At 48.5% G+C, this 22,458-nt stretch overlaps 8 protein-coding genes across 8 annotated transcripts; 3 read left to right on the forward strand and 5 right to left on the reverse strand.

Moving 5' to 3' along the window:
• Positions 1-68: 68 nt before the first annotated feature.
• On the reverse strand, positions 69-1,242 carry BGW36DRAFT_395839 (uncharacterized protein; the record flags this gene model as incomplete). The annotated part of the gene is made up of 3 exons (XM_046218091.1): positions 69-582; positions 642-962; positions 1,010-1,242. The coding sequence occupies 3 exons, from the start codon at positions 1,240-1,242 to the stop codon at positions 69-71; spliced, it is 1,068 nt and encodes a 355-aa protein (XP_046074536.1).
• An 11-nt stretch (positions 1,243-1,253) lies between these two features.
• BGW36DRAFT_136798 (putative long-chain fatty acid transporter) lies at positions 1,254-3,813 on the reverse strand. The gene is made up of 3 exons (XM_046209404.1): positions 3,660-3,813; positions 2,816-3,600; positions 1,254-2,763 (listed from the first exon to the last, which is right to left on the reverse strand). Exons 1-3 carry the CDS (start codon positions 3,682-3,684, stop codon positions 1,627-1,629), a joined length of 1,947 nt encoding a protein of 648 aa, XP_046074537.1. The 5' UTR covers positions 3,685-3,813; the 3' UTR covers positions 1,254-1,626.
• An 897-nt stretch (positions 3,814-4,710) lies between these two features.
• On the reverse strand, positions 4,711-6,047 carry BGW36DRAFT_425636 (putative aminotransferase; the record flags this gene model as incomplete). Its single annotated transcript, XM_046220144.1, has 3 exons — positions 4,711-5,431; positions 5,496-5,953; positions 6,015-6,047. The coding sequence occupies 3 exons, from the start codon at positions 6,045-6,047 to the stop codon at positions 4,711-4,713; spliced, it is 1,212 nt and encodes a 403-aa protein (XP_046074538.1).
• A 1,031-nt stretch (positions 6,048-7,078) lies between these two features.
• On the forward strand, positions 7,079-10,974 carry BGW36DRAFT_375090 (putative ABC transporter). The gene is made up of 4 exons (XM_046215725.1): positions 7,079-7,875; positions 7,925-8,997; positions 9,048-10,463; positions 10,516-10,974. Exons 1-4 carry the CDS (start codon positions 7,332-7,334, stop codon positions 10,750-10,752), a joined length of 3,270 nt encoding a protein of 1,089 aa, XP_046074539.1. The 5' UTR covers positions 7,079-7,331; the 3' UTR covers positions 10,753-10,974.
• Positions 10,975-11,100: 126 nt separating this feature from the next.
• On the forward strand, positions 11,101-12,574 carry BGW36DRAFT_375094 (putative ER-derived vesicles protein ERV14). The gene is made up of 5 exons (XM_046215726.1): positions 11,101-11,394; positions 11,554-11,667; positions 11,754-11,909; positions 11,960-12,026; positions 12,080-12,574. Exons 2-5 carry the CDS (start codon positions 11,567-11,569, stop codon positions 12,170-12,172), a joined length of 417 nt encoding a protein of 138 aa, XP_046074540.1. The 5' UTR covers positions 11,101-11,394; positions 11,554-11,566; the 3' UTR covers positions 12,173-12,574.
• A 122-nt stretch (positions 12,575-12,696) lies between these two features.
• On the forward strand, positions 12,697-14,649 carry BGW36DRAFT_375096 (putative mRNA splicing factor). The gene is made up of 3 exons (XM_046215727.1): positions 12,697-12,845; positions 12,923-13,557; positions 13,614-14,649. The coding sequence occupies exons 1-3, from the start codon at positions 12,732-12,734 to the stop codon at positions 14,596-14,598; spliced, it is 1,734 nt and encodes a 577-aa protein (XP_046074541.1). The 5' UTR covers positions 12,697-12,731; the 3' UTR covers positions 14,599-14,649.
• Position 14,650: 1 nt separating this feature from the next.
• BGW36DRAFT_317062 (EF hand domain protein) lies at positions 14,651-20,781 on the reverse strand. The gene is made up of 9 exons (XM_046212574.1): positions 20,371-20,781; positions 20,053-20,310; positions 19,856-20,000; positions 19,778-19,811; positions 19,056-19,729; positions 18,683-18,988; positions 18,617-18,633; positions 16,287-18,104; positions 14,651-16,139 (listed from the first exon to the last, which is right to left on the reverse strand). Exons 1-9 carry the CDS (start codon positions 20,551-20,553, stop codon positions 15,021-15,023), a joined length of 4,554 nt encoding a protein of 1,517 aa, XP_046074542.1. The 5' UTR covers positions 20,554-20,781; the 3' UTR covers positions 14,651-15,020.
• A 344-nt stretch (positions 20,782-21,125) lies between these two features.
• Positions 21,126-22,436, reverse strand: BGW36DRAFT_293197 (putative methionine aminopeptidase, type I; the record flags this gene model as incomplete). Its single annotated transcript, XM_046210977.1, has 4 exons — positions 21,126-21,794; positions 21,843-22,159; positions 22,214-22,244; positions 22,299-22,436. The coding sequence occupies 4 exons, from the start codon at positions 22,434-22,436 to the stop codon at positions 21,126-21,128; spliced, it is 1,155 nt and encodes a 384-aa protein (XP_046074543.1).
• Between the last annotated feature and the right edge of the window lie 22 nt (positions 22,437-22,458).

Genomic DNA, 22,458 nt, shown 5'->3' on the forward strand with positions numbered 1-22,458 from the left:
TCTTGATGATCTGTGGCTTGCTTTTTTTTTAAGAAGTATATAACCATGTATGTACATATTCGGCCGCTCTATCCTCTTATTTCAGCCTTCATCGAAACCACACCACTGTGATTGTAGATATTGACTGTGCTCGCTTCAGCCCCCTTCTCCAAGACAATCTCATAGTCTTCATCAGCATACAACGGACTTGTCGCCCTGTAAGTAATGCTTTGAGGCACGATCAATGAGGCATCAGCATACCCCTTACCGCCTTGTTCATACCGAAGATCCCGCCAAAAGTCAAGCATAGAAATAAGATTCAATGGCCCATGCACAACAATATTCTTATGCCCTTCTACATCTTGAGACCATGGCACAGAGTAGTGGATTTTGTGGGGATTAAATGTTAGTGCTGAGAACCGGAAGAGCGTGACTGCGCTCCTGTTGTAAGGGCGTTTGTAGACGCCTTCCATAGGAGTAGATGACACCAGCTCTGACGGTTTGGTGCGGCCATTACTACTCTGCGATAGCGATGCTAGGTTGTTCGACTCCCTTTTGGGCTGTGGGGGGTTTGTTGGTAGGGCTTCACGGAAGACCCAGTTCCTGCATGCCGTCAGAGTCACTTCGAATAAGATAAGAAAATACATGTAAAGAGGACAGACCGTCGATCAACAACTGCAACACCATCCTCGTTCGAGAATGTCTTCTCAACACCTACTACAATCATCGCCTCGCCTGTCTTGCGCACCACCTTCGGTTCTGAACTGAGCACCGTCGTGGTCTCCTTTACCTCCTGGCCCACGCGCAGCAGATTCAATTCCCCCCGCGCATCGCGCGGCCAACTGACTTCTCCACCAGCCCACATGCGTCTAGTGAACGGTGATTCGGGGTTATACGACATATCCGTGCCATCAGCGCCCAGCTCGGTTTCGAGGAATGCGGGCGTGAAGTATACCAGGTGATAAGCTGGGGGATAGGAGTGCCTGTTGGTGGCGGGGATGCATTTGATAGGTTTGGGGTGCCAGGGTACAGGGTTGGTCGGTTTAGGGTGAGGGAGAGGAGCTGGAGTTGGTTGGCATCTAGGACCTGTTTTCTGATCTGGGGCCCTTGCGACTGGAAGCGAGAAAGGAATGCTGAAGCAATCGACGCAGCAGAAGCAGCAGCGGCGGTGTTATGTATGGGAGATGTTGTGGAGAAAGCACAGCTATGTGGTTTTTGCAGAATGGTCTTCCAGAGACCTCTTGTAGGGGAGTGGGATAGCATGTTGCAGACCGTCCTTGTGGGTTACAGGTTCATTCTCGATATTAATTATTAAAATAAGTCGAACAGCGATCTATAAAGGAATTGATGCTGAGGGCATACTGAGCAGATAGCCGACTGTGATCGGATTCGGCACTGCGTGTGGAGAAACTAGCCTGATTGGTTCCATGCATACAGCCGACTCGGCTCCAACATGGCCTTTGCGAGCCAGTGTTGGTGATTCTACAAAAAGATAGGAAATGTCGTTAGAATATATATAGATATATGCATATATGCTACTCGTCCAGGTGCGGATACGGTACAAAGGTTGGTCGGTCATGGGCATGGGTATCAATCGTAACGGTGCCATTATGCTGTCTTCTAGAACAGTTCATCCAAGTCGTATACTTATAGCCTGACTTGGGCCGCAGAGAGTTGCGCCCAGTCGGCAGGAGTGAAGGGTACGTATTTGTTGCCCTGTAGCCAGTACAGGCGATCGTTGGGGGAGACTTTGCTGGGGTCCACTCCCTGCTCGCGGAGAACATGCTTTTGCTGCTTGTTGTTCCCCGTTCGCTCTAATTCTGCAGTCACCCGGAGGAAGAGTGGCAGCGCATAGCTAGGCAGATTGGAAATCACTTGCACAGCAAGCGAGTCCAATACCTGCGTAGGGACGTCAATTAACCCGCTCTTGAAAACGACGGCGGCGCAGCCCGCGCGTCCGTCGTGGTGAGGCAAGGAAACGCCATACACGTTCGCTTCGAAGATATCGGGATGGCTGCCGAGGATTTCGGCCACCTCGCTGGTTGATACGTTTTCACTCTTCCATCGGAACGTGTCCCCAATACGGTCGGTGAAATACCATCGACCTTCAGGATCCCATCTCATAGTATCGCCAGTGCGGAACCATGCGTCACCCTTGACAAAGACGTCTCGTATGATCTTGGTCTCCGACGCTTTTGCGTTATTATAATAGCCCTGGAATTTGTCTGAAATGTTTTGCGGATCTAGAGCATATAGCAACTCGCCCGGTTCTCCTCGCGGCACACGTCGGCAGAGTCCGGTGACTGAGTCGCGCCGTGGAGTCTGTAATTCATGGTCGACTTCAACAACAGCCATAGTGCCTCCCAGGATGAGTTCCCCGATGTATCCATTTCGGCCAATTGCACCAGCAGTGTAGTCATTGGATGATAGATTCCAGTGTCCAGAGAAACCCTCGGTAGCCGAGTAAAACTCGCCAATCGTTTCGATGCCGTAACGCTCCTTTACTTGGCTCCATACGTCTGGCCGCATGCCATTTCCGTACGCCAAACGCACCTTATGCTTCTTGTCAAGGTCCTCGCCAGTAACAGGGTCAGTTTGACGAGGAGCAGCGAGAAGATAGCGCATGGTTTCGCCGACGTACTGGATAACCGTCGCGTCACTATCACGAACTTCGTTCCAAAAGTTCCGAGTCGAGAAGCGATGGCCAATCACGATCGTCGACCCGTTAAAAAGTGTAGCGGTGAAAGCTAGAATAGCCGCTGTTGCATGATAGAGAGGCATACACTGACTCAAGTCAGCAGCCATACTTAAATTTTCACAGTTGAAAACCACTTACGGTAAAGATTCGATCATCAGGCTTCAGCTTCAGCCAATTGCCAATGAAGATACTTCCAGCCCAGCACTTTGACACACCGACAAGGGCAGGTTTTGGGTATCCAGTAGTGCCACTCGTGAATATTAACAAAGTCATGTCGCTAGGTTTCGAAAAGCTACGCACGCTATCTTCTTCTCTAATAGCGGGCATCTGTAGGACCTGAGTCTCAACCTCCCGGTTAAAGAAGACCACTTCCACCCCTCCCTTTCCATCTCGAAAGTCGGCAGACGATATTGTAGCTAGCTGCTCCTCGGAGAAATGACTCCGAATCTCCTCGTCGGCGATCAACACTCTGGCGGTGGATACTTTGATGCAATGGGTCAGTGGTTTCCCACTGAGGTTATAGTTGATGAACGCCGGAACGGCTCCGATGCTACACAAGCCCATCCAAATGAAAATATAATTGGCCGAGTTCATAAAGTCCAGGGCGACAATCTCCTTCGGCTTGACGCCCAGATTCTGCTTGAAGAATTGTCCATATCGGAGAACGGTCTGATACGCTTCGTGGTATGTCCATGTTTGGCCGTTGTAAACGATGAATGGTCGGTTCGCAGACTTGGGAGCCAAGGCGTGTTTCTCAAGTATATAGAAAAAATTCAGGCGGTCCTGACGAGTGGCCAGTTTCACCCTAAGGGTTATCGCGAGCAAGGTGGTGATAAGCTGATAGTCATAGAAGAAGGACCATCTTGCGTTCAGGTAGGCGAGCAATGTGGCAACCGCGGGAGCCGCATATTTCACAGGGACGTCTGGAAGAATGGTTAGTTAGAAAACCCTCGAAAATGATCGTTATCTCCGGGAGGCGTACTAGGGAGAGGCGGAAGCGACGGCATAGCGGTGAGTTAGCCCGACAAATCTTGGATGTACACAACGAAGTCTAGAGAAACAAGATCCGAGCGCGAGAAAAACACAACGCAAAGCCAGGCATGAGAAGGGGGAGAAGAGGGAGAAGGAGTAGGAGAAGGAGAAAGGCGAGCGGGAATTTAGCAGGTATTATTAAGAATGTCCGGACATTACGAATAACAGCAGCATGATGCGAGATGGGAGTTGACAGGCTAGTTAGCACTTAGTAGCTGCTGGTGTCAGTTGGTTATGCATGCGGTGCTTCCCACTTTACCTCGGCCGAACCGCACCCCCCACCACATGCCACGCTTCCCAATCGCAGCTCTCGTGCCTCTCGCCTCTTGTGACCCAGGAATGTCGGAGTGCCGCGGATGCGTAACTGTTCATTCTTCAGGTTCGTTATACGAGCATGCTTGTGAAAGAGTGGTTAGGTCAATCAATATACGCTAGTCTTTTGCTGTTATTGTTGCACAATCCGCTTTATACATAGCTAACCTACGCATCACCGATAGGGATCAGCCTATCGATTGTACTTGATAGCGCCACCCTTATCAATTAATTGAAGAGGCCAAACATTGAATGCCAGCAATTATTATTGGTGACAACGCTATCTAGTCCTGTTGTAGAGAAATAACATATAATTCTATAATAATGTCGCCTGTTGTACTATCACATCTACATGCTTGTAGTATAGATCTCAATTGATGTTACATACCCCCCCCCAATCGCAGTGTGGAATTACTCGCAAGTGCCGTATTGTGTGGGAAGAGCTTGTAGTTCTCGGCTGCCCCCCCATGTTAATTTGAAAACAGAGTCCAGGACTATCACATCGATCGTGTCAAAGAGACAACAGGAAAATGAAAAGAAAGAAAGAAAAAAGAAAAAACAAATCCTAGACAGAACCCCGCTGTTGGTGATCCGCCGAGCCGGCTGCTTGTAGTGACGATCTATAAACTTCATTCATTGCGAGGCTAGAGGTATGTAAACTTTTAACCCATGTAAAACAAGATCCAAGGCTACTTAGCCAAAGGCACATCGTCAATAAATTCCTGCTTCATAAACTCACGAAGCCTCTCCAACGCTTTCTCCAAGACCTCGGTCTCGGAAACATATCCAATGCGCACATAGCCTTTGAAATCACCATCACGGCCAAAGCACTGGCTACCAGGCACCACCAGAACGCCGGCTTTGTCATTCAGCAGCTTGCACAGAGCAATATCATCCACTGGGCGGCCCATCTTGGAGAACTTCACAAAGGCAGTCGTTCCAGCGCATGGTTTTACCCAATCACAACCCCATCGATGAGATTCAATGAACTTTTCCAGCAGGTCGAGGTTTTTCCGGGCTAGCTGGAGATTTCGGTCTAGCAGGTTATGGATGGTGTGTGGGGCAAGAGCAAACGATGCAACGGCGTCGTCGAGCTGGCTGACGGAGATGGTGGTGTAGTCCCTACCTACTGCGCACCGTTCGATGATATCTTTATTCCGCGATGCTATCCATCCGACCCGAATACCTGCGAGACTGTAGGCCTTGGACATGGAACTGGTCACTACTGCATTTTCATATCCGAGAGAAAGTAGAGAGGGCGGGAATTCCGGGTCGGCTGGGGAGATTGAGTGGAACAAGGGACGATATACTTCATCCGCATGGATGATGATTGATTGGCGGCGAGCAATGTCTACAATTTCCTGAAGCTTTGAGCGCGGAATAATAGCACCTGTCGGATTTTGAGGATTACTAGTAGCCACTGTAAGCGAGGTGTTCGAGATATATCAAAGACAATGTTGTGCAATCAACTTACTTTAGAACAATTAATTTGGTATTCGGACGGATCAGACTCTCCAATTCCTTTGTGTCAACTTCCCATTTATTCTCTTCTCTCGCCTTCCAGAGACTGACCTCAGCCCCGATGGACTCAGGGACCGAGTACAGCTGCTGGTAAGTTGGGTAGTGGACAACCACATGGTCTCCAGGGCCAACCAGAGCATAGTGGAGGAGGAAGTTTGCTTGGATAGCCCCGGATGTGATCAATATATTCTCTTTGGGCAATGAGTCCGGTGTCTTGACCGAGTACAGACGCGACAGATGCCCCAGGAACTCGTCGGAGCCTCGAATAGCACCATAGGTGAGTTTTTGTGTCAGAGAAAGAGGCCTGATGGATTTTTCTGAGGACAGGTTTTGAAGGTCTTCAATGGAGATGGAAGCACAGCATGTCTCAGCTATGTTGTACGTTGTTTTGGTTTCATACGTGTCCATCCACTATGCGACTTGTCAGTAACAAGTCATCAGTAAATTGTTGGAGTAGCTTAGGGATACATACTTGCTCGACGGCGAAAGGCTCGATTTTGACCATTGGGACGATCTGCAGTTATTTCTGATTATGACCGATGTGAAATTGACTACAGAAGAAAGGGATAATGGCAGACAGGCTTTATATTCACAGTTGGGTAGAATCGAAGGATCAATTGATGCCACGCCCTGCAACATCTTCCCCACTGTGGAGTCACGCAAAATCATATGTACACTGCGGGGTACCGCAAGTTGATGCCATTGGATCATGTAGAAAATTCTGGAATTCAAACATAGAGAAACCTTGTCATGGGGATAACATCAACAAATTGAGTGTGTTAATTCTAATATCGAATTCTATTTATTTCCATAGATCCACAGGATAGAAAGAGCACACACGATCCGAATTGAATGCGATTATCATAAACAGATTGCTCACTGTTTAAAGCGAGACATTAGGTTTACATTAAAGATAAATGTTATGTCTCAATATGGAACTAAATCTCCTCTGCAGATCGCAGCAAACGTTGTTGGTCGAGTTCCACTCGGATAGCTTCGCATCATTTTCATCCCACCCAAGGCTAGCGGTTTTGGTTCAGGCTGGAAGACAAAGTCGAACTTTCCCTTCGCTGCCGTGACCTTGGGGATCAATAGAGCGTTGAGGCCGCGGTCATCATGTTCCGAAAGGAAGAGTCCTTCGTAGGGTTCTGAGATATTGCAGAGAAATCAACCTAATCCCTAGTGTAATAAGGCCAGAGGTCTCTCAGAGTATGAAGACCTATCATTTCTGGATTGTGAACTAGATCAAACTGCGGCTTCGAATGCTCTTGAAAGTGTTCCAGCGTCTTTCCAAGTGAGGACAGATAACAGTGCATAGCAGTACATGATTATATCCATAATCATTATGTAGTACTAAACATTGAACAATCGACTGTGTACCTGAGAATGTGACGCAAGTCATCTGACAGGCGGGGCGAGGTACGCTCTTCCTGCACCATGATTGGCCAGCACGGAGCGATCTTTATCCGGGCGCAGTCTTAGCGGTCTTCCGTCCGGCAGCCTAGGTACTCCACCAATTAGGTCATAGGAGGCCATCACACTTCCCCAGCTTGCCAGCCTCACCTCGCTCCTCATCGTCATCACCAGACCTGCCCGCGACACTGCCTAGCTATCGGGCACTGCACCTTCGTTTGCAACATAAGCATCTCTCTTGAACGAATTTCTCTTTCTGTATGCGAATCAACAGTCCATTTCATGGCTTGCTAGCAATTTGATCCTGCTGTTGCCTGTTCCGCAACGGTTCCACCTATCTCCTGCTTCGTCCAGAGCTCTGTCAAAGCATTCCAGAATGCGAGCCATATATCTTCTTGGGATAGCAAGCGCCCTAGCTTCCTCAGGGAGCGGTGTTGTCGCTCTCAACTACAGTTCCGATAACATAGACCCTCTATTTTCCGTCTTCGACGACCGGCCCGCCGACTGCCCGCCATGCTTCAATTGCCAACTCGATGCGTTCCAATGTCACCAGTTCGCTTCTTGCAATAGATACACAGGGAAGTGCTCCTGTCCTCCCGGCTATGGCGGCGACGACTGTTCCACACCAACCTGTGGCTCTCTCGCTGATGGCGTCAACCGAGGCCCGCGCCAAGATAAGTACTGCAATTGCAAGGATGGCTGGGAGGGAGTCAACTGCAATGTCTGCAAGACGGATGAAACATGTAACGCAATGATGCCGGATGGAGAGGGCGGTGTGTGTTATACGCAAGGACTCGTTGTGAAAGAGAATCATCAAATGTGTGATGTTACAAACCGCAAAATTCTTGATCAACTGAAAGAGCGGAAACCACAAGTGACCTTCTCCTGCGAAGCAGAAAGCAAAACATGCAATTTTCAATGTACGTCTTATCAACAAAACTATCAAATAATCACTGACTTTGCATACAGTTTGGGTTGACCAGGTCGAGTCGTTCTACTGTGCTCTCGATTCATGCAGTTGGGGAATGGATGCGGAATACGATCGAAATAAAACACATTACAACTGTGATAAGGTCCGCTGCCAGTGTATCCCGGGGCGCATGCTTTGTGGCGAAGAGGGTTCAATAGACATTGGGGACTTTCTTACTGAGGAAATCAAAGGCCCAGCAACTTTCAATACTCTGTCAACAGATGCGGGTGTTGAAGATGGAAGCACTTTTAAAGAGCCTGCTATGGATGATTTGATTAAGAGCGTGTTCGGTGATGAAAGCATTACGCTGCAATGCCACTCCGGCGAGTGTCTCTACAAGACAGATGTGCCTGGCTACCAGCGCCCAGTGAAAGAGATCAACAAGCCTCTTATTGCTGGAGTCATTGCTGGTTGTGCTCTATTCGTCGTCGCAGTGATTCTAGGCATCTGGTATCTTTCCAGGCGTGCCGCTTACCGCGGTTACGGTGCCATCAGACTTTCTGATGATTCAGAAGACGAATCTGACAAGCTTCTCAGCGACCAGCGCGCCGCTTCGTTGCTCTTTGAGAATGTTTCATATCACCTCAATGAGAAGGAGATTCTGTCTGGTATTCAAGGGGCCGCTCACCCGGGTGAAATAACGGCCATCATGGGCGCTTCTGGAGCTGGAAAGACCACCTTCCTCGACATCCTAGCACGGAAAAACAAGCGCGGGCTGGTTCAAGGTGAATTTTACGTCAATGGTGAGAAAATCAGCGATAGTGATTTCAAGAGCATGATTGGCTTTGTAGACCAAGAAGACACCATGCTTCCGACTTTGACTGTTCACGAGACTATCTTGACGAGTGCTCTTTTGCGACTTCCCAAAGACATGAGTCGTTTTTCTAAGGAGCAAAGAGTTACTGAAGTTGAAAAGCAACTTGGTATTCATCACATCAAGGACCAAATTATTGGCTCTGAAGAAGGCCGTGGGCGTGGAATTTCTGGCGGAGAAAAAAGAAGAGTAGGAATTGCTTGCGAGCTAGTCACAAGCCCGAGTATTCTTTTCCTCGATGAGCCTACAAGTGGTTTGGTGAGAGAACTCCCATTGTTCATTTTGGTGCTGTTTACTAACTTTCGAAGGATGCATTCAATGCCTTTAACGTCATCGAGTGTCTCGTGACCTTGGCAAAGACGTATAATCGCACTGTTGTATTCACCATTCATCAACCACGCTCCAACATTGTTGCTTTATTCGATCGACTTATCCTCTTGGCTAAGGGAAAGACTGTCTACTCCGGCCCGTTTTCGACTTGCCAACAATACTTTGACCATATTGGCTACTCGTGTCCTTCTGGCTTCAATATTGCTGACTTTCTGGTTGATCTAACCATGCATGCCCTCGGCTCACAGACACCTGTCGAGGAAGAGAATTTGCTAGACGTGCACACTGACAACCTAAAAACTGCATCTAGCAGCTTGCGAGCTGTTAAATCCATTGCTAGTGCATCCAATGCTAGTATTGATGAGCTTGGAAGAAACGCTCAAGATGCGACATCGCGTGCTAGCAACAAGCGACGCCAATCTTTGAAGCAACGGCAAGATAAACAGCTCTACACTCGGCGAAAAGCGGACCTAGAAATACCTCCTCCTCCGACTCCTAAAACTGATGAAGACGAAGCCAGCCCTACAGCAGCGAGCAATACTCAACAGTGGCTCCGACTATCTGCTCGCCGTGGCGCTGTCCCTCCTCAAATCCTTGATGATCCGGATCAGCTTCCTCCACCAGCCTCGGGCACTACCGACTTGGATGTACTTGTCGCCAACTACGCCTCGTCAGACGTAGCTAGCTCTGTCCATGAAGAGATTGTGTCTTCTATACAGCGTGCTAATGCGGCAAACGGGAACCAGAATGCAGATGCCCTTGGGAACAACGTGCCTGCAATGGGATATGCTCGTGTCGGTCTCCTGCGACAGTTTGTGATTCTCTCTCAACGGACGTGGCGGAACTTGTATCGCAATCCGATGCTGATGCTAACCCACTATGCTATATCTATTCTCCTGGCAGTTTTGTGTGGTTATCTGTTTTACGGACTCACGGATGACATTAAGGGGTTCCAAAACCGACTTGGCTTGTTCTTTTTTATCCTTGCGCTTTTCGGTTTCAGCACATTGACAAGTCTTAATGTTTTCTCTTCTGAACGGCTACTCTTTGTTCGCGAACGTGCAAATGGTTACTATTCGCCTCTTGCGTATTTCTCTGCCAAGGTTGTTTTCGACATTGTGCCTCTTCGTCTAATTCCCCCAATCCTCATGGGTGTTATTGTTTATCCGATGACTGGGTTGATTGCGGCATGGCCCGAGTTCTTGCGATTTGTTCTCATTCTGGTTCTCTTCAACTTGGCTGCTGCTGGAATCTGTCTCTTTATTGGCATCGTGTTCCGCGATGGCGGTGTTGCTAATCTCATTGGAAGCTTGGTCATGCTATTCAGCTTGCTGTTCGCCGGTCTTCTTCTCAACCACGATGCTATCCCTAAAGCGGCTTTGTGGTTGCAAACTGTGAGTGTCTACCCCTTTTTCATGGCTACGGGTTATACTAATTAAGTTGCAGCTATCCATCTTCCATTACGGATTTGAGGGCCTAATTGTAAACGAGGTTACCTTTTTAACCTTAATTGACCACAAATACGGTCTGGATATCGAAGTTCCAGGAGCTTCGATCCTAAGTGCATTTGGGTTTGACACCCTTGCTCTTTGGAGCGACGTGATCGGGCTTGCCGTTATTTCTGCAGCGTTTATCGTTCTTGCGTATGCTGCTATGCATGTTCTATTAGTGGAGAAGCGTTGAGCGCTCTGCACTTGCATATATATACTTTACTGCGTACACGCTGACTGATACCAAGTCATTGATGTTTGTGAACTTATAGAAATTTTACGTGTGACTTGATATCATATGCGCTTGGTTCTGGGTTTGGTTTGCATGGTTTCGCAGGCAGGAAGTCAGCCCTGATGTACCTATTATAACTTTTCTCATAAGAATTCAATGTCTACAAACATACCTGATCTGTCGAGCAAATACCTGTACTTGATAATATATGTAGAGATGTAGCCGGATTCGGTGACCCCGCTTAGCTCAACATGGGAGTTTTCACATGACCGGGACTGCAGCAGCATTCCGCAGAATATTCTTGCAGGCTTCTAATATTGCGTGGTTGAACACCTTCAGAATAATATTTACACCACACGTCTACTCTTCTCCAGCGCCAGATAATTCGACATCCTCAGCGTCGACTTACGCAGCTCCAATTATTGCCAGGCAGAAATTCCCCACGCGGCTAAGCTAGGCCGGCCTAGTTTGCATTCGATTCACCCAGCCGACTCAGACCTCACCAAGGCTTAAGCTGCACAAGCGACCTGACCTCCAGCCAAATCCACAACTCTCCGGTGGCAACAACCAAGCCCTCGTGCCTGTTCCCTTTATCGCGAAAAAGTTCGTACCTAGCTCGGTGATCTTGTTCTCCTAACCTGCTCTTGGGCATCCCTCCTACCTTTCTCCCACTAGCGATCGCGGCTTGTCGGTCATCCTCCGCACTCAACCCAACCAGCTGCTGTCCACTTCTGAATATATCTGATCTTTCTGATCGACTAGGAGTTTCTTCACAATGTCCGGTGAGGCTTGGCTGTACCTGTTGGCGGTGTTGATAAACGCCGTCAACCTGTTCCTCCAGGTATTTTTCACAATCATGTACAGCGATTTGGAGTGGTGAGTAAGCTGCTATCGGCCATGGGATGGTCCGATAGAATGTCCTGCTTTGCTTTATGACGCATTCTGACCATGCGAAACCGCAGTGATTACATCAATCCTATCGATCTCTGCAACCGCCTGAACGCCTACATCGTACCTGAAGCCGCTGTCCACGCCTTTTTGACCTTCTTGTTCGTCATTAATGGCTACTGGCTCGCTATCATTCTCAACCTCCCGTTGCTTGCCTACAATGGAAAGAAGTATGTTCTTACTAAACCTGGGTAGAAGGACACCTTCTAACGCGCCTTAGGATCTTCGACAACCAGCACCTTCTAGATGCTACCGAGATCTTCCGGAAATTGAATGTTCACAAGAAGGTGCGTACTACCAATTTGAAGTCTTGGTTTAGGGTAACCTAACGAATATGCAGGAGTCTTTCATCAAACTTGGTTTCCACCTTTTGATGTTCTTCTTCTATCTCTACAGCATGATCGTCGCACTGATTCGCGACGAGACCCACTAAATCCGTAGCAAGTGACCATGCTATTCACGTATGACCTTTTATCCGAGATTCTATGCGAGGAAGTCATACGAAGTGGAGAACGAGCATTCCCAGAAGTTTGCCACTGGAGGAGAGAGTAGGCCCTTTGGAGTACTGGTCCAGACTGGATAACTTTTCGCTGAGAAACGGACTATGAGTGACGACTGGAGTTTGCTACTGATTTAAAGAATGGTTTCGAACGAGGGTTGTTGGCTGCGACGACGATAAATGGCACTGGTTTTTTTACCCTTTCGACGATCTGTGTGTGGGCATGATGCTCCGCAGGGGACTGTGAGGTGTGTAAAGGTTTTCTCTGTGCTTTTAAAGTTGTATATACCTCTTGCGCGATTTATCAATCGCCCAATCAATATACCTAATTTAAGATCTCTCGCTTTGGCTAGTAAGCTATAAAAATTATGGCAGCGCAACTGCACATATGGTCCGTGTGGCGGCCCGTAATATTTCAAGATAGTCGATAACTCTCCACTACTACTATTCCGCCGCAACAAAATCATATCTTACACATTTCCCTGTGCCCATCATGGCTTCACTTCTGGCCGGAAAATATGATTCATCAAGCGATGACGAAGCCAAGCCCAATACAACATACACCTCAGCGACCAAAATCGTCGCCGCTCCTGAAGTCAATGTAGAGGTTTGGTCCCCGCCACTACAGCAAGACATGAAATCAAGAGAATTTTGCGGGTACGATATCTAACAATGGTCATACAGGATCAATCCAGATTGCAGCTCATCACCGGAGCTGGGAACTCGACTGCGCTCACATACAACGCGACGTACGATGACTTGACACGCCCAGCGCAAGGTCCCGTCAATCCATTTAAATCTAATAATGGCGTTGGCAATGGGCTGAAACGCAAGAATGTGCCTACGGGCCTCGCTGAAGAGGCAGCAATCAGTGAAGCGACCTTCATTGCGCAACACCGCACGTTTCAAAGCCTCGGATACTCGCGTGACCCCAGCAAGCCGGACGCTTTCGTTGGTGATTTAGCCAGTGCCGCGCAACATGGCGGAAGAGACTTGGTGCAAATGCGGCCATCCAAAGAGGCATCAGCAGCGTTGCGACGGAAGAGACAGAAGAAGGGAGATCCGAGTATTGTGGAGGGGGAAGGGGCGTATCTGGGGCCGTGGGCGAAATACCAGAATGATGGTCAGATGTATGAGGAAGAAGCGGCTGAGGCGGACTACGAGCTTGCGAGTGACGAGGAATACGTCGAGGAGGAGGGAGGCCTCGCGATCTCGGAGCTAGGTGCCATGGCGACTGATTACCAGGAAGATACGTCGCAGAGCGAATCTACAGAGTTTCATGGTAGCGAGCAGTTCGACTATCTTGGACGAACTTATATGCAAGTTTCTCCAAGCATCTATAGGTCTATATGCGTTTTGCTAACCTTACATATAGGCATGTTCCTCAAGATCTCGATATTGATCTCAAAAAGGAACCCGGCAGCGTCAAGAATTTCATCCCCAGGAAACTGGTACAGACTTGGCAATCACACACGAAACCGATTACATCGCTCCGCTTCTTCCCCAGATCCGGGCACTTATTACTGTCCTCAGCTGCCGACGGAAAAGCCAAGATCTGGGATGTTTACCACCAACGCGAACTCCTGCGCACATTCTCCGGCCACTCCAAAGCCATTAGCGACACCACCTTCCACCCCACAGGCACCACTTTCCTCACAGCCTCATACGACCGGCAAATCAAACTATGGGACACTGAATATGGCAAATGCATCTCCCGCTTCACCACAGGCAAAACCCCGCATGTTGTCCGCTTCAACCCCGACCCCGAACACTCACACGAGTTCCTGGCCGGCATGTCCGACAAGAAAATCGTGCAATTCGACACCCGCTCCGGCGAGCTCGTACAGGAGTACGACCACCACTTGGCTGCCGTTAACACAATCACCTTCGTTGACAACAACCGCCGCTTCATCACCACCTCCGACGACAAATCTCTGCGAGCATGGGAATACGGAATCCCCGTGCCCATCAAATACATCGCCGAAGCCGACATGTTCGCCATGGTACGTGCCTATCCTCACCCATCCGGAAAATACGTCGCCTTCCAATCCGGCGACAACCAAATTGTCGTGTACGCGGCAACCGACAAGTTCCGGCAGAACCGAAAGAAGGGATTCCGTGGCCACAACAATGCGGGATATGCCATTGACGTTACGTTCTCCCCCGACGGCCAGTTTATTGCCAGCGGTGACTCTGGTGGTTACGCCTGCTTTTGGGATTGGAAAACCGGAAAGATGTATCATAAGATTCAGGCGGGTGGGAAGGAAGGCTCGGCTGTTACGTGTCTGGACTGGCATCCACAGGAAACTAGTAAAGTCGTCACGGGTGGTTTGGACGGTCTTATAAGGTATTGGGATTGATTGGTGTATAAAAGATGTTAGTTTAATTGCGGGCTAGTATGAATATGGTATTATTTGATATAAGAAGTAGATTTTCTGTATTCATATACAATTCCTTTGAGAAGAGATAATGGACGGTTTTCAAATGTACAATGTTCCATATTGTAAAACCACTTAAATGCCGCGATACTAATTAATTAATGGTGAGAAGAGTAAGACGCCGAAAGATGCATATCACATAAGCCCAGTGTAAGGGATATCGGCCCTTGTCCATTCCACTCAACGCCCGCTCACGAGGAAAAGTTATAGACAAGAGGAATTGGAAGTAGACATTCAAAAGTAAGATCTCGTAAGATTCTTTTTGGGGTGTGAGAGTGATCGATTTGGGTTGGTAGAGCGATGAGAGCGGAAAGATCACTGCTCGAATGCAAGAACAAAACGGATCAAAAGCTCGCCATCTCGATATACGTGCTAATGAAGCTCAATTTCTTGCCCTCTTCTGTATTCATAATGCGCCGAAACTCGTCGTAGTCCAATTTAGCCCCACCGCCGCGTTCAATGGACTCGCGCTCTACTTGATTGAGGCGCGCCCAGTATGCTAATTGACGGCGAGATGGTGTGCTTGATAGGTGTTTTTGAGGAGGGAGGGTTGGTGAGGCATGCACAGGAGATCCAGTGGATGGCGAGGGTTTTAAGATAGGTGAGAACTTGGGAGCTGTTGCTTCGGCTGCGTTGGAGTTGTCTGGGTGTGGGGCGGGGAATGTCGTTGATCTGTCAAGCTGGAGGCGAAGAGACAAAGCCGCTGCAGCGGGGATGGTTTCTTCTTCATTGGGTCGATGTTGAGGCAAGGTAGGGTCAATTGCTTCGACTATCTCGACTTTTTCAACTTCCTCGGAAGTGGTTGCGTCAGGAGGGGGGTCGTCAGTGATCACGGAATAGCCTGCAGCATTCAACAAATCATCCAGGGGTTTGTCGCCTGTCGACCGGCCGATTGGCTCTGGGCTGCTTGTAGCAATGGGTTTCTTTGGGTCGAGATATGACTCGATTTCAGCAGCCCATTGAAGGCGTTCTTTGCGAGTTCGACGAGCCTCCATCAGCAAATCCTCTTTCTGCTTGAACAAGGTGTCGAGTAGATCGTTCATTCCTTCTTTCGTGGCCTGGTAGAGTATCTCCTTGCCAACATCTCGCTCTGGTTCTGGCACCTCAAACCCACCCCAGCGTTCTCCCACTGAAGTTGAACCGTTGGATCGAACATCAAAGTCGTCATCTTCGAAGCGAACTTTCGAAGACGATCGTGATCGAAGAGACGGAGGTCGAGACGATTGTTCAGGATCAAGTGCCTCGTCGGGGGATTCGTTCACATCCGACTCATCCTCAAATCCCTCTGGAGCAGCGGCCCCGTCTTCTTCATCGGTGTAGAATTGCCTCCGACGCCAACGCTCATGGATCGCGTTTCTACGAGCTTCTTCGATTGCCGATGAGCCAGAGCTTTCTTCTGACTCCGATTCTTCTTCTTCCCCTTCTTCCTCTTCTTCTTCGTCTTCCTCCTCCTCCTCCTCCTCCTCCTCCTCCTCCTCCTCCTCCTCCTCCTCTTCGGTTTCGCTCGCGCTTTCGACCTCGGCCACAACTTCTACTTCGGCTTGGTCATGCTCTCCGTCGTTTTCATTTTCGTCATCGCCATCCTCCTCCTCGCCCTCCTCTTCTACCACGGCATGTTCGTAGTTTTCGATAAGCTCTGTGTCGATGTGGCCATTCAATGGCGGAGTAGGGGGCGATCCAGTCCGCACAGCTGCCAAAGGGCGTGCTTGTCCGAAACGGTCCCGAACAGCAGCTTCGCCTACAGCTGTATAAATATCGCCATAGTCCATGCTGTCGGGTCGCAGCACATCACCTCCATCGACAACCTCCATATCTCCATCAAGATTGGTGCGTTTACCTTCTCCTGTCCGGGGGGGCTCTGCATTACCGAAATTTCCGCCAAACGCTGAACTAAGAGGCCGAGTTCCCAGGACAATATCACGTGCGATGGTGCCAGTGCCATCGCCAGATCCAAAATCTTCTTCCCATCCATGCACCATATCCGCAGTTAACTCCTTGATGAGGGCATAAAACGCGCGGAACAAGCGCAAGAAATCTTTCCGTTCAACATAGCCATCCCCATCAATGTCGTATCCCTTGAAGATACGTCGCATTTTTTCGTCGATCGCCTTGTTGTTGAAACTAGCTATTCCTTTCAGAAACTCTTCAAAGCCAATGAGATTATCCCCATTGGAGTCATAAAAGGCAAACATGCGGTCAAAAATCAGGCTTGGTGGTGGGGGTCGAGAGGATGTGTTTGGAACGAAACACCGATCGAACGTTTTGCGATCAATAGCCATGCCCAACTTGTTCGGGTCTGCAGTCCAAGTAGCATTGGCTAGACATCGAAATTGGTCCCACAATGCGTCAAGCTCTGTGTTTTCAAAATTCGTCTCTTTGACTAGACGCCGTGCCAGAGGAGGTGGAAGGTTCTTCGGTAGGTTCTCAGGCTTTCCAGGATACCAGACTGGCCGTGCCTGACGGGGATTGCCCATATACGGTGCAGGTATACGAACTTTGAGAAACAGGTGCGTCTTATTATGAACTTGCTGTGCTTCGCACATCTCGCAGAGATCGAAATCCACACAGTTATCACATCGATACCGGATACCCTGAATAGGCATCATACCACAGTTATTGCAGGTCACACCACGGTGAATATATCCATCCTTCCTGGCTTGGTCCTCAGCGATGTGGTAAAGGAGGTTGAGCAAGTTCTGGCCCTCCCGAGTAGGCTCCCCATCAGCATTGTCGTTACGCCAGGAGAACATACTCTCATTATCTCCCATGCCAGGTACTGGTTCATCCAATTCTCGTATATCAGACCCTTGAACAATAACCCTAACACCATACTGTCGACGATGGCGCAATACTTGGCCAAAGTGCGGATCTTCATTGATCGCGTCAAGCATGGCATCAATGTCAGCATGTGTAATTCCCCGTTCATTAAGCTCTCTGATCAAATACTCGCGCTCCGTGGTTCCCCTGGGAAATCTGTGGCCAGGTGGGAAGTCGAGAGAAAGGAAGTTCTCAAGAAAGTAATTCTCCATCATTTCACGGTATCGGTCCGCAGTATCCTCATCTATTCCGTCTATAGCCATGAGCTGTTCACGAGTACCAAGAAATGAAGGAAGTAGGCCACACTCGAACCTGGTGGTACCACTGATCTCGATTCTGAATATTCCATAAGGGACATTATTGCGCTCTTGCCGTTCAAGGTGCGCGATCGCTTGCCAGGACGGACTATCGACAACATCACTGTAACGTGGACGGCGGTTGCGACGGAGAACAGCACCTCGGCGGCGTAGCCGCGTGGTATTTTCAGACGAGGCTCTTGTATTGGACCGTAGATACAACAATCCGCCCACTGCAGCAACGCCGGCGATCGCGAGCAACAGGGGGCGGTATCGGTGGTATTCGTCGGCCATAGTCCGGGCGATTGTATCAAACTAGTTTCCTGCGTATTCGGAATGTAGACATGTGTGCAAAATCAGACTGTGGCTGGCTGGGAGGAGCTTCGAGAGAGGTTTATGTTGACATTGCTGGCGATGACTGGAACCGATTCACCGAAGTTTCAGTAGAAATCGTTGTCCTCAATGCGCTGAATCCGTGAACTGACAGACAGAGGAAAGAGGTTGCACATATAGCTCGACTAAAACAAATTTTATGAGCAGGCGATGTGCACCAAGTTTCAAGACATGTTTGACAAAAAGCTGGGAGATCCGTAGTTGTTATGCGGTCATCAATTGAATTAGTTGAAGGCGGAGAGCTGGCTGTGCGCTTTACCCGTTTTGGAGTCACTCATGAGCAGCACCGATAGTAGGGCTTATTCTTGCGAACCATTTCCATGTTGTAGATAATAATTTTTTTGCTCATCTATTGTTCTATTCGACAGTACCTATATCAGGCTTAAATGATCTCTATATACCATCTATACGATCATGAACTCGTGGCCAACGACACTGATATCCCTAATATCTCTCCACGCACCGTCAATTCAATCGCTTCTCATTTATAAAAATGCTACCGAAGAGCGCAAAAGCCACCACGAAAATCTGAAACCCAAATGTCAAGTTGGTTGACCAGCCGTAGGACTTACGAACAACATCTTGCAAGGCCGGCGGTAAGGTCTTGATGAAGTCCAAAGATTGTCGTACATCTCGAATGATGTGGTCGATTTCTCCACTGTCTCGCAGTGCTGTCTGGAGCCGGTCGCGGAGAACTTGCTGTTCGACTGTAGCGGATAGTGATAATCCGATTACAGAGCCTAGAGTTCTGAAGAGATAGGAACAGGCTGTGACAACGGCTTGATTTTCGGGAGAGGCATTGGCGACTGCAATGAGGAGGGAATTGTTAGTATCGAGCTATTAGAATTAAAGACTGGGACAGTTAAAGCTTACTCAGGCCAATCAACGTTGTCGTGACGCCGATTCCGTTTCCAAAGGCACATATGGTTGAGCCGACAATTATCAAAACAGCGTTGTTCACAATCGTGCCCGAGAATAGGAAAATAACAGTCATACCAACTGTGAGTAATGCATATCCAATCACAGTGATGTTGTAGTATCTTCCAGTCCGCCTCATCAAATACCCTGAAAATAAGGAGCCTGATACTCCACAAAGGATAGAAGGCAGCAGTCTCATACCTGCCACAGTTGCCGATACGCCGTCGACAGCCTGGTAATGAAGCGGCAGGTAAAATATAGCAGCCAACCAGCCACCAAAACTGAAGAAATTACAAGCATAGCATGCAAAGAGAGTCTTATCGAAGATGAGATGCCCCGGCGCGAAGGGTTCGGCTGCAACGTAGACTTCCACGAGTATGAAAGCAACAAATAAAACCGACGAGATGCTTAGCGGTATGTAGCTGATAGGTATGCTCCAGGAGACGTTGCTCCCACGATCCAAGCCAATAAGGAAACCTAGAACAGCCCCCACGAGAATGATAGCTCCGAGAAAGTCAATGCGTCGTAGCTTCGAGCGCCAATCGCCTGTATCAGGATTGGGAACTTTGAGTAGAACAGTGACAAGAATAAATGCCACCAGGCAAAGAGGCACTTGCGCGATGAAAGCCCTAGATTTATGAGTAGGTATACGTCATACGTGGATCCATTTGACTTACCAGCGCCAGCCAATATAATCAGCCAGAATACCACCTATCTACGTTAGAAAATATTTCGTCAAGACGGGGACGTGTTACCTAGCGGAGCACCAAGACCTGATCCAGTAGCATAAATAATGTTGATAATTCCCTGCCAAAGACCTCGATCACGCAAAGGTATAATATCGCTCATGAGAATGCTGACAACTGTTGTCATTCCTCCTCCACCAATACCTTGATATACCTAGAGAGTAATCAGTACGATCGATATAAAACAAAAACACAACTCAACATACCCTCGCTGCAATCAATTGATTGATATCCTGCGCAAGGCCGCAAAACAGATTTCCCGTACCAAAAATCACATAAGCAAATAACAGACATGGTTTCCGACCAAAGATGTCGCTCAGTTTGCCGTACAGTGGCTGGAACGAGGTGAGGGTAAGGAAGTAAGAGGTCGCGATCCAGCTTGTCAAGTTGAGAGCATTCAGATCGCTGCCGATTTTTCCGTAACTTGCGACGATGATTGTCTGGTCGGCGGCAGAGAGAAAGACCTAGACAATATCCATTAGCCCTCCGAACTGACAGGTCAATGAGATAAGGCGATCGCATACTCCTATCGAAATAGCACCGAATATGTATTTCAATTGATTGGCGGAGATTTGCGCTTTTCCATCGGGAGTCGGCGCACTTGCTCCATTCGAAACTTCTTGGTTGATGGTACCATTGGTGTTTGTCACGCCATTTTCTCGCAGCAGAGGGGTGCTCTCTGTTGCGATCGCTTCCTCGGTAGACATCTTGGATGTACTGTACTCCGCCCAATGGTTCCGATTTTATCAGAAACTTGAAATAATAGACCGCTAGAAGAGTGGAAATTGACTATGTCATGCTTCCCATGAATCTTTGCATCTCCTCGGTTCCACATTAATGGCCTCGCGAATCGGAGGAAGCAATTATAGACTCATAATCTCGAGAACCGACGTGACGCTCGCTAGTTATGTAAGATGTGAATTAGCGGGGGAATATGCATGCACTAAGTAATTCCGCAATGATAAGACGCGGCGATGCTATCATTTCTGCATTTGATTATTCAGCGTGCATTAATTTAGTTAACTATTCAGTGGGCCATTCGGCATAATCGCCGAGCTCCCTGCGTGCCGACGAGTAATCAATATTATTGATCTGTATGTAATTACGTGAACAGAAGGGAATAACATTTATTTTAGCTGCCTGAAATTACGGAAAATGAACCCATGGGTATTTTGCTCGCTATTTTGCTCGCTCTGGATGCTTCGAAATTGCAAAGCGTTATGCCTGAGAAATATACCAAACTGTAAACATGCACGCCATCACCTCGTAGTGAGATCTATCATGTCGTCGCCGTATCTGCAGATGGAGACGGCTCTGGCAGAGGAATTGGGCCACCAGGTGAGTCCGGAAGTCTGGCTGTCAAGATCTCGACGCCATCTTCAGTCACCAGAAGAGTATGCTCGAACTGCGCAGACAAAGAGCCATCGGCAGTCACACTGGTCCAGTCGTCGGGCCATGTCTTATCTTTATGAATGCCAATATTGATCATGGGCTCAATGGTGAAGCACATGCCGGGTTTCGCGGCTCCAACGGTCTTGTTCTTTGCATAATGCGGGATATTCGGCGCAGTATGGAATAGTTGGTTGATACCATGTCCACAATAACTCTTGACAACACTGCAGTCACGACTTTTTGCATGTTTCTCGATGACATTTCCTGCTTCTCGGAATAACCACCCCGGCTTGACTAGCTCGATTGACTTTGCAAGACATTCTCGAGCGGTTTCGACAACTCGGACGGCTTCTGGGTTGGCCTTTGCCTTGTCACCCACATAGTATGTCTCATTCAAGTCACCATGGAAGCCGCCATGATACAAAGTAACGTCGATATTGACAATGTCGCCATCTTGTAAAGGTCGCTGATCGGGGATACCGTGACATATTGTCTCGTTAACTGATGTGCACACTGATTTCGGAAAGTTTACGTAGTTAAGAGGAGAGGGATATGACTAAAGAATATCAGTAAGGTTTGCAGCTATTAGAGCTGATCTTCTTACTTCACGTTCCAGACAAGCCTTGTGAACAACTTCGTCGATGTAGTCTGTTGTCACGCCTGGCTTGATTTCCCTCGCTGCAATGTCCAAGACTTCTCTCGCCAAGCGACAGACCTTTCTCATCCCTTCTTGTTCTTCCTTGTTCAAAATGGTGATATTATGGCGCCCAATGAACTTCTGTTCAGATCGCGGGATCCCATCTTTGGCATAGTCGGGGTGGGGGATCGTGGCAGGAACGACTCGACGCGGCGACAGAGGATAGACCGGACGGAGTGATCCGGTGAAAGGATATGTGGGAAATGGGTTGTATTGACCGGTAGCTGGATCTGGTTCAGAAACTACTTTCGGAGGGAATAGGTTGCGGAGGAGATTACTCTTAGGTTTGTGAATAGACTTGTGGGAGCCCTGTTATTCAAGTAAGAATAAGTCCATAACACATTCAACCCCAAATAAACATACCCAGCTGCGCTTAAAGCAGTCTTGTGAGCAGAAGAAGCTGTCTGTGCCCATTTTCAGGCAGGTGGGACATTGCAGAGTCCCCGCATCGTTGGGGCACTCAATGCCAATGCACTTGCGAGTCGCAACGTCCGCTGCCATGATCGGCGAGGAAAGGGTAGAA

Source organism: Talaromyces proteolyticus (genome assembly GCF_021365285.1).
Source record: "Talaromyces proteolyticus strain PMI_201 chromosome Unknown BGW36scaffold_4, whole genome shotgun sequence".
Lineage (NCBI taxonomy): Eukaryota > Fungi > Ascomycota > Eurotiomycetes > Eurotiales > Trichocomaceae > Talaromyces > Talaromyces proteolyticus.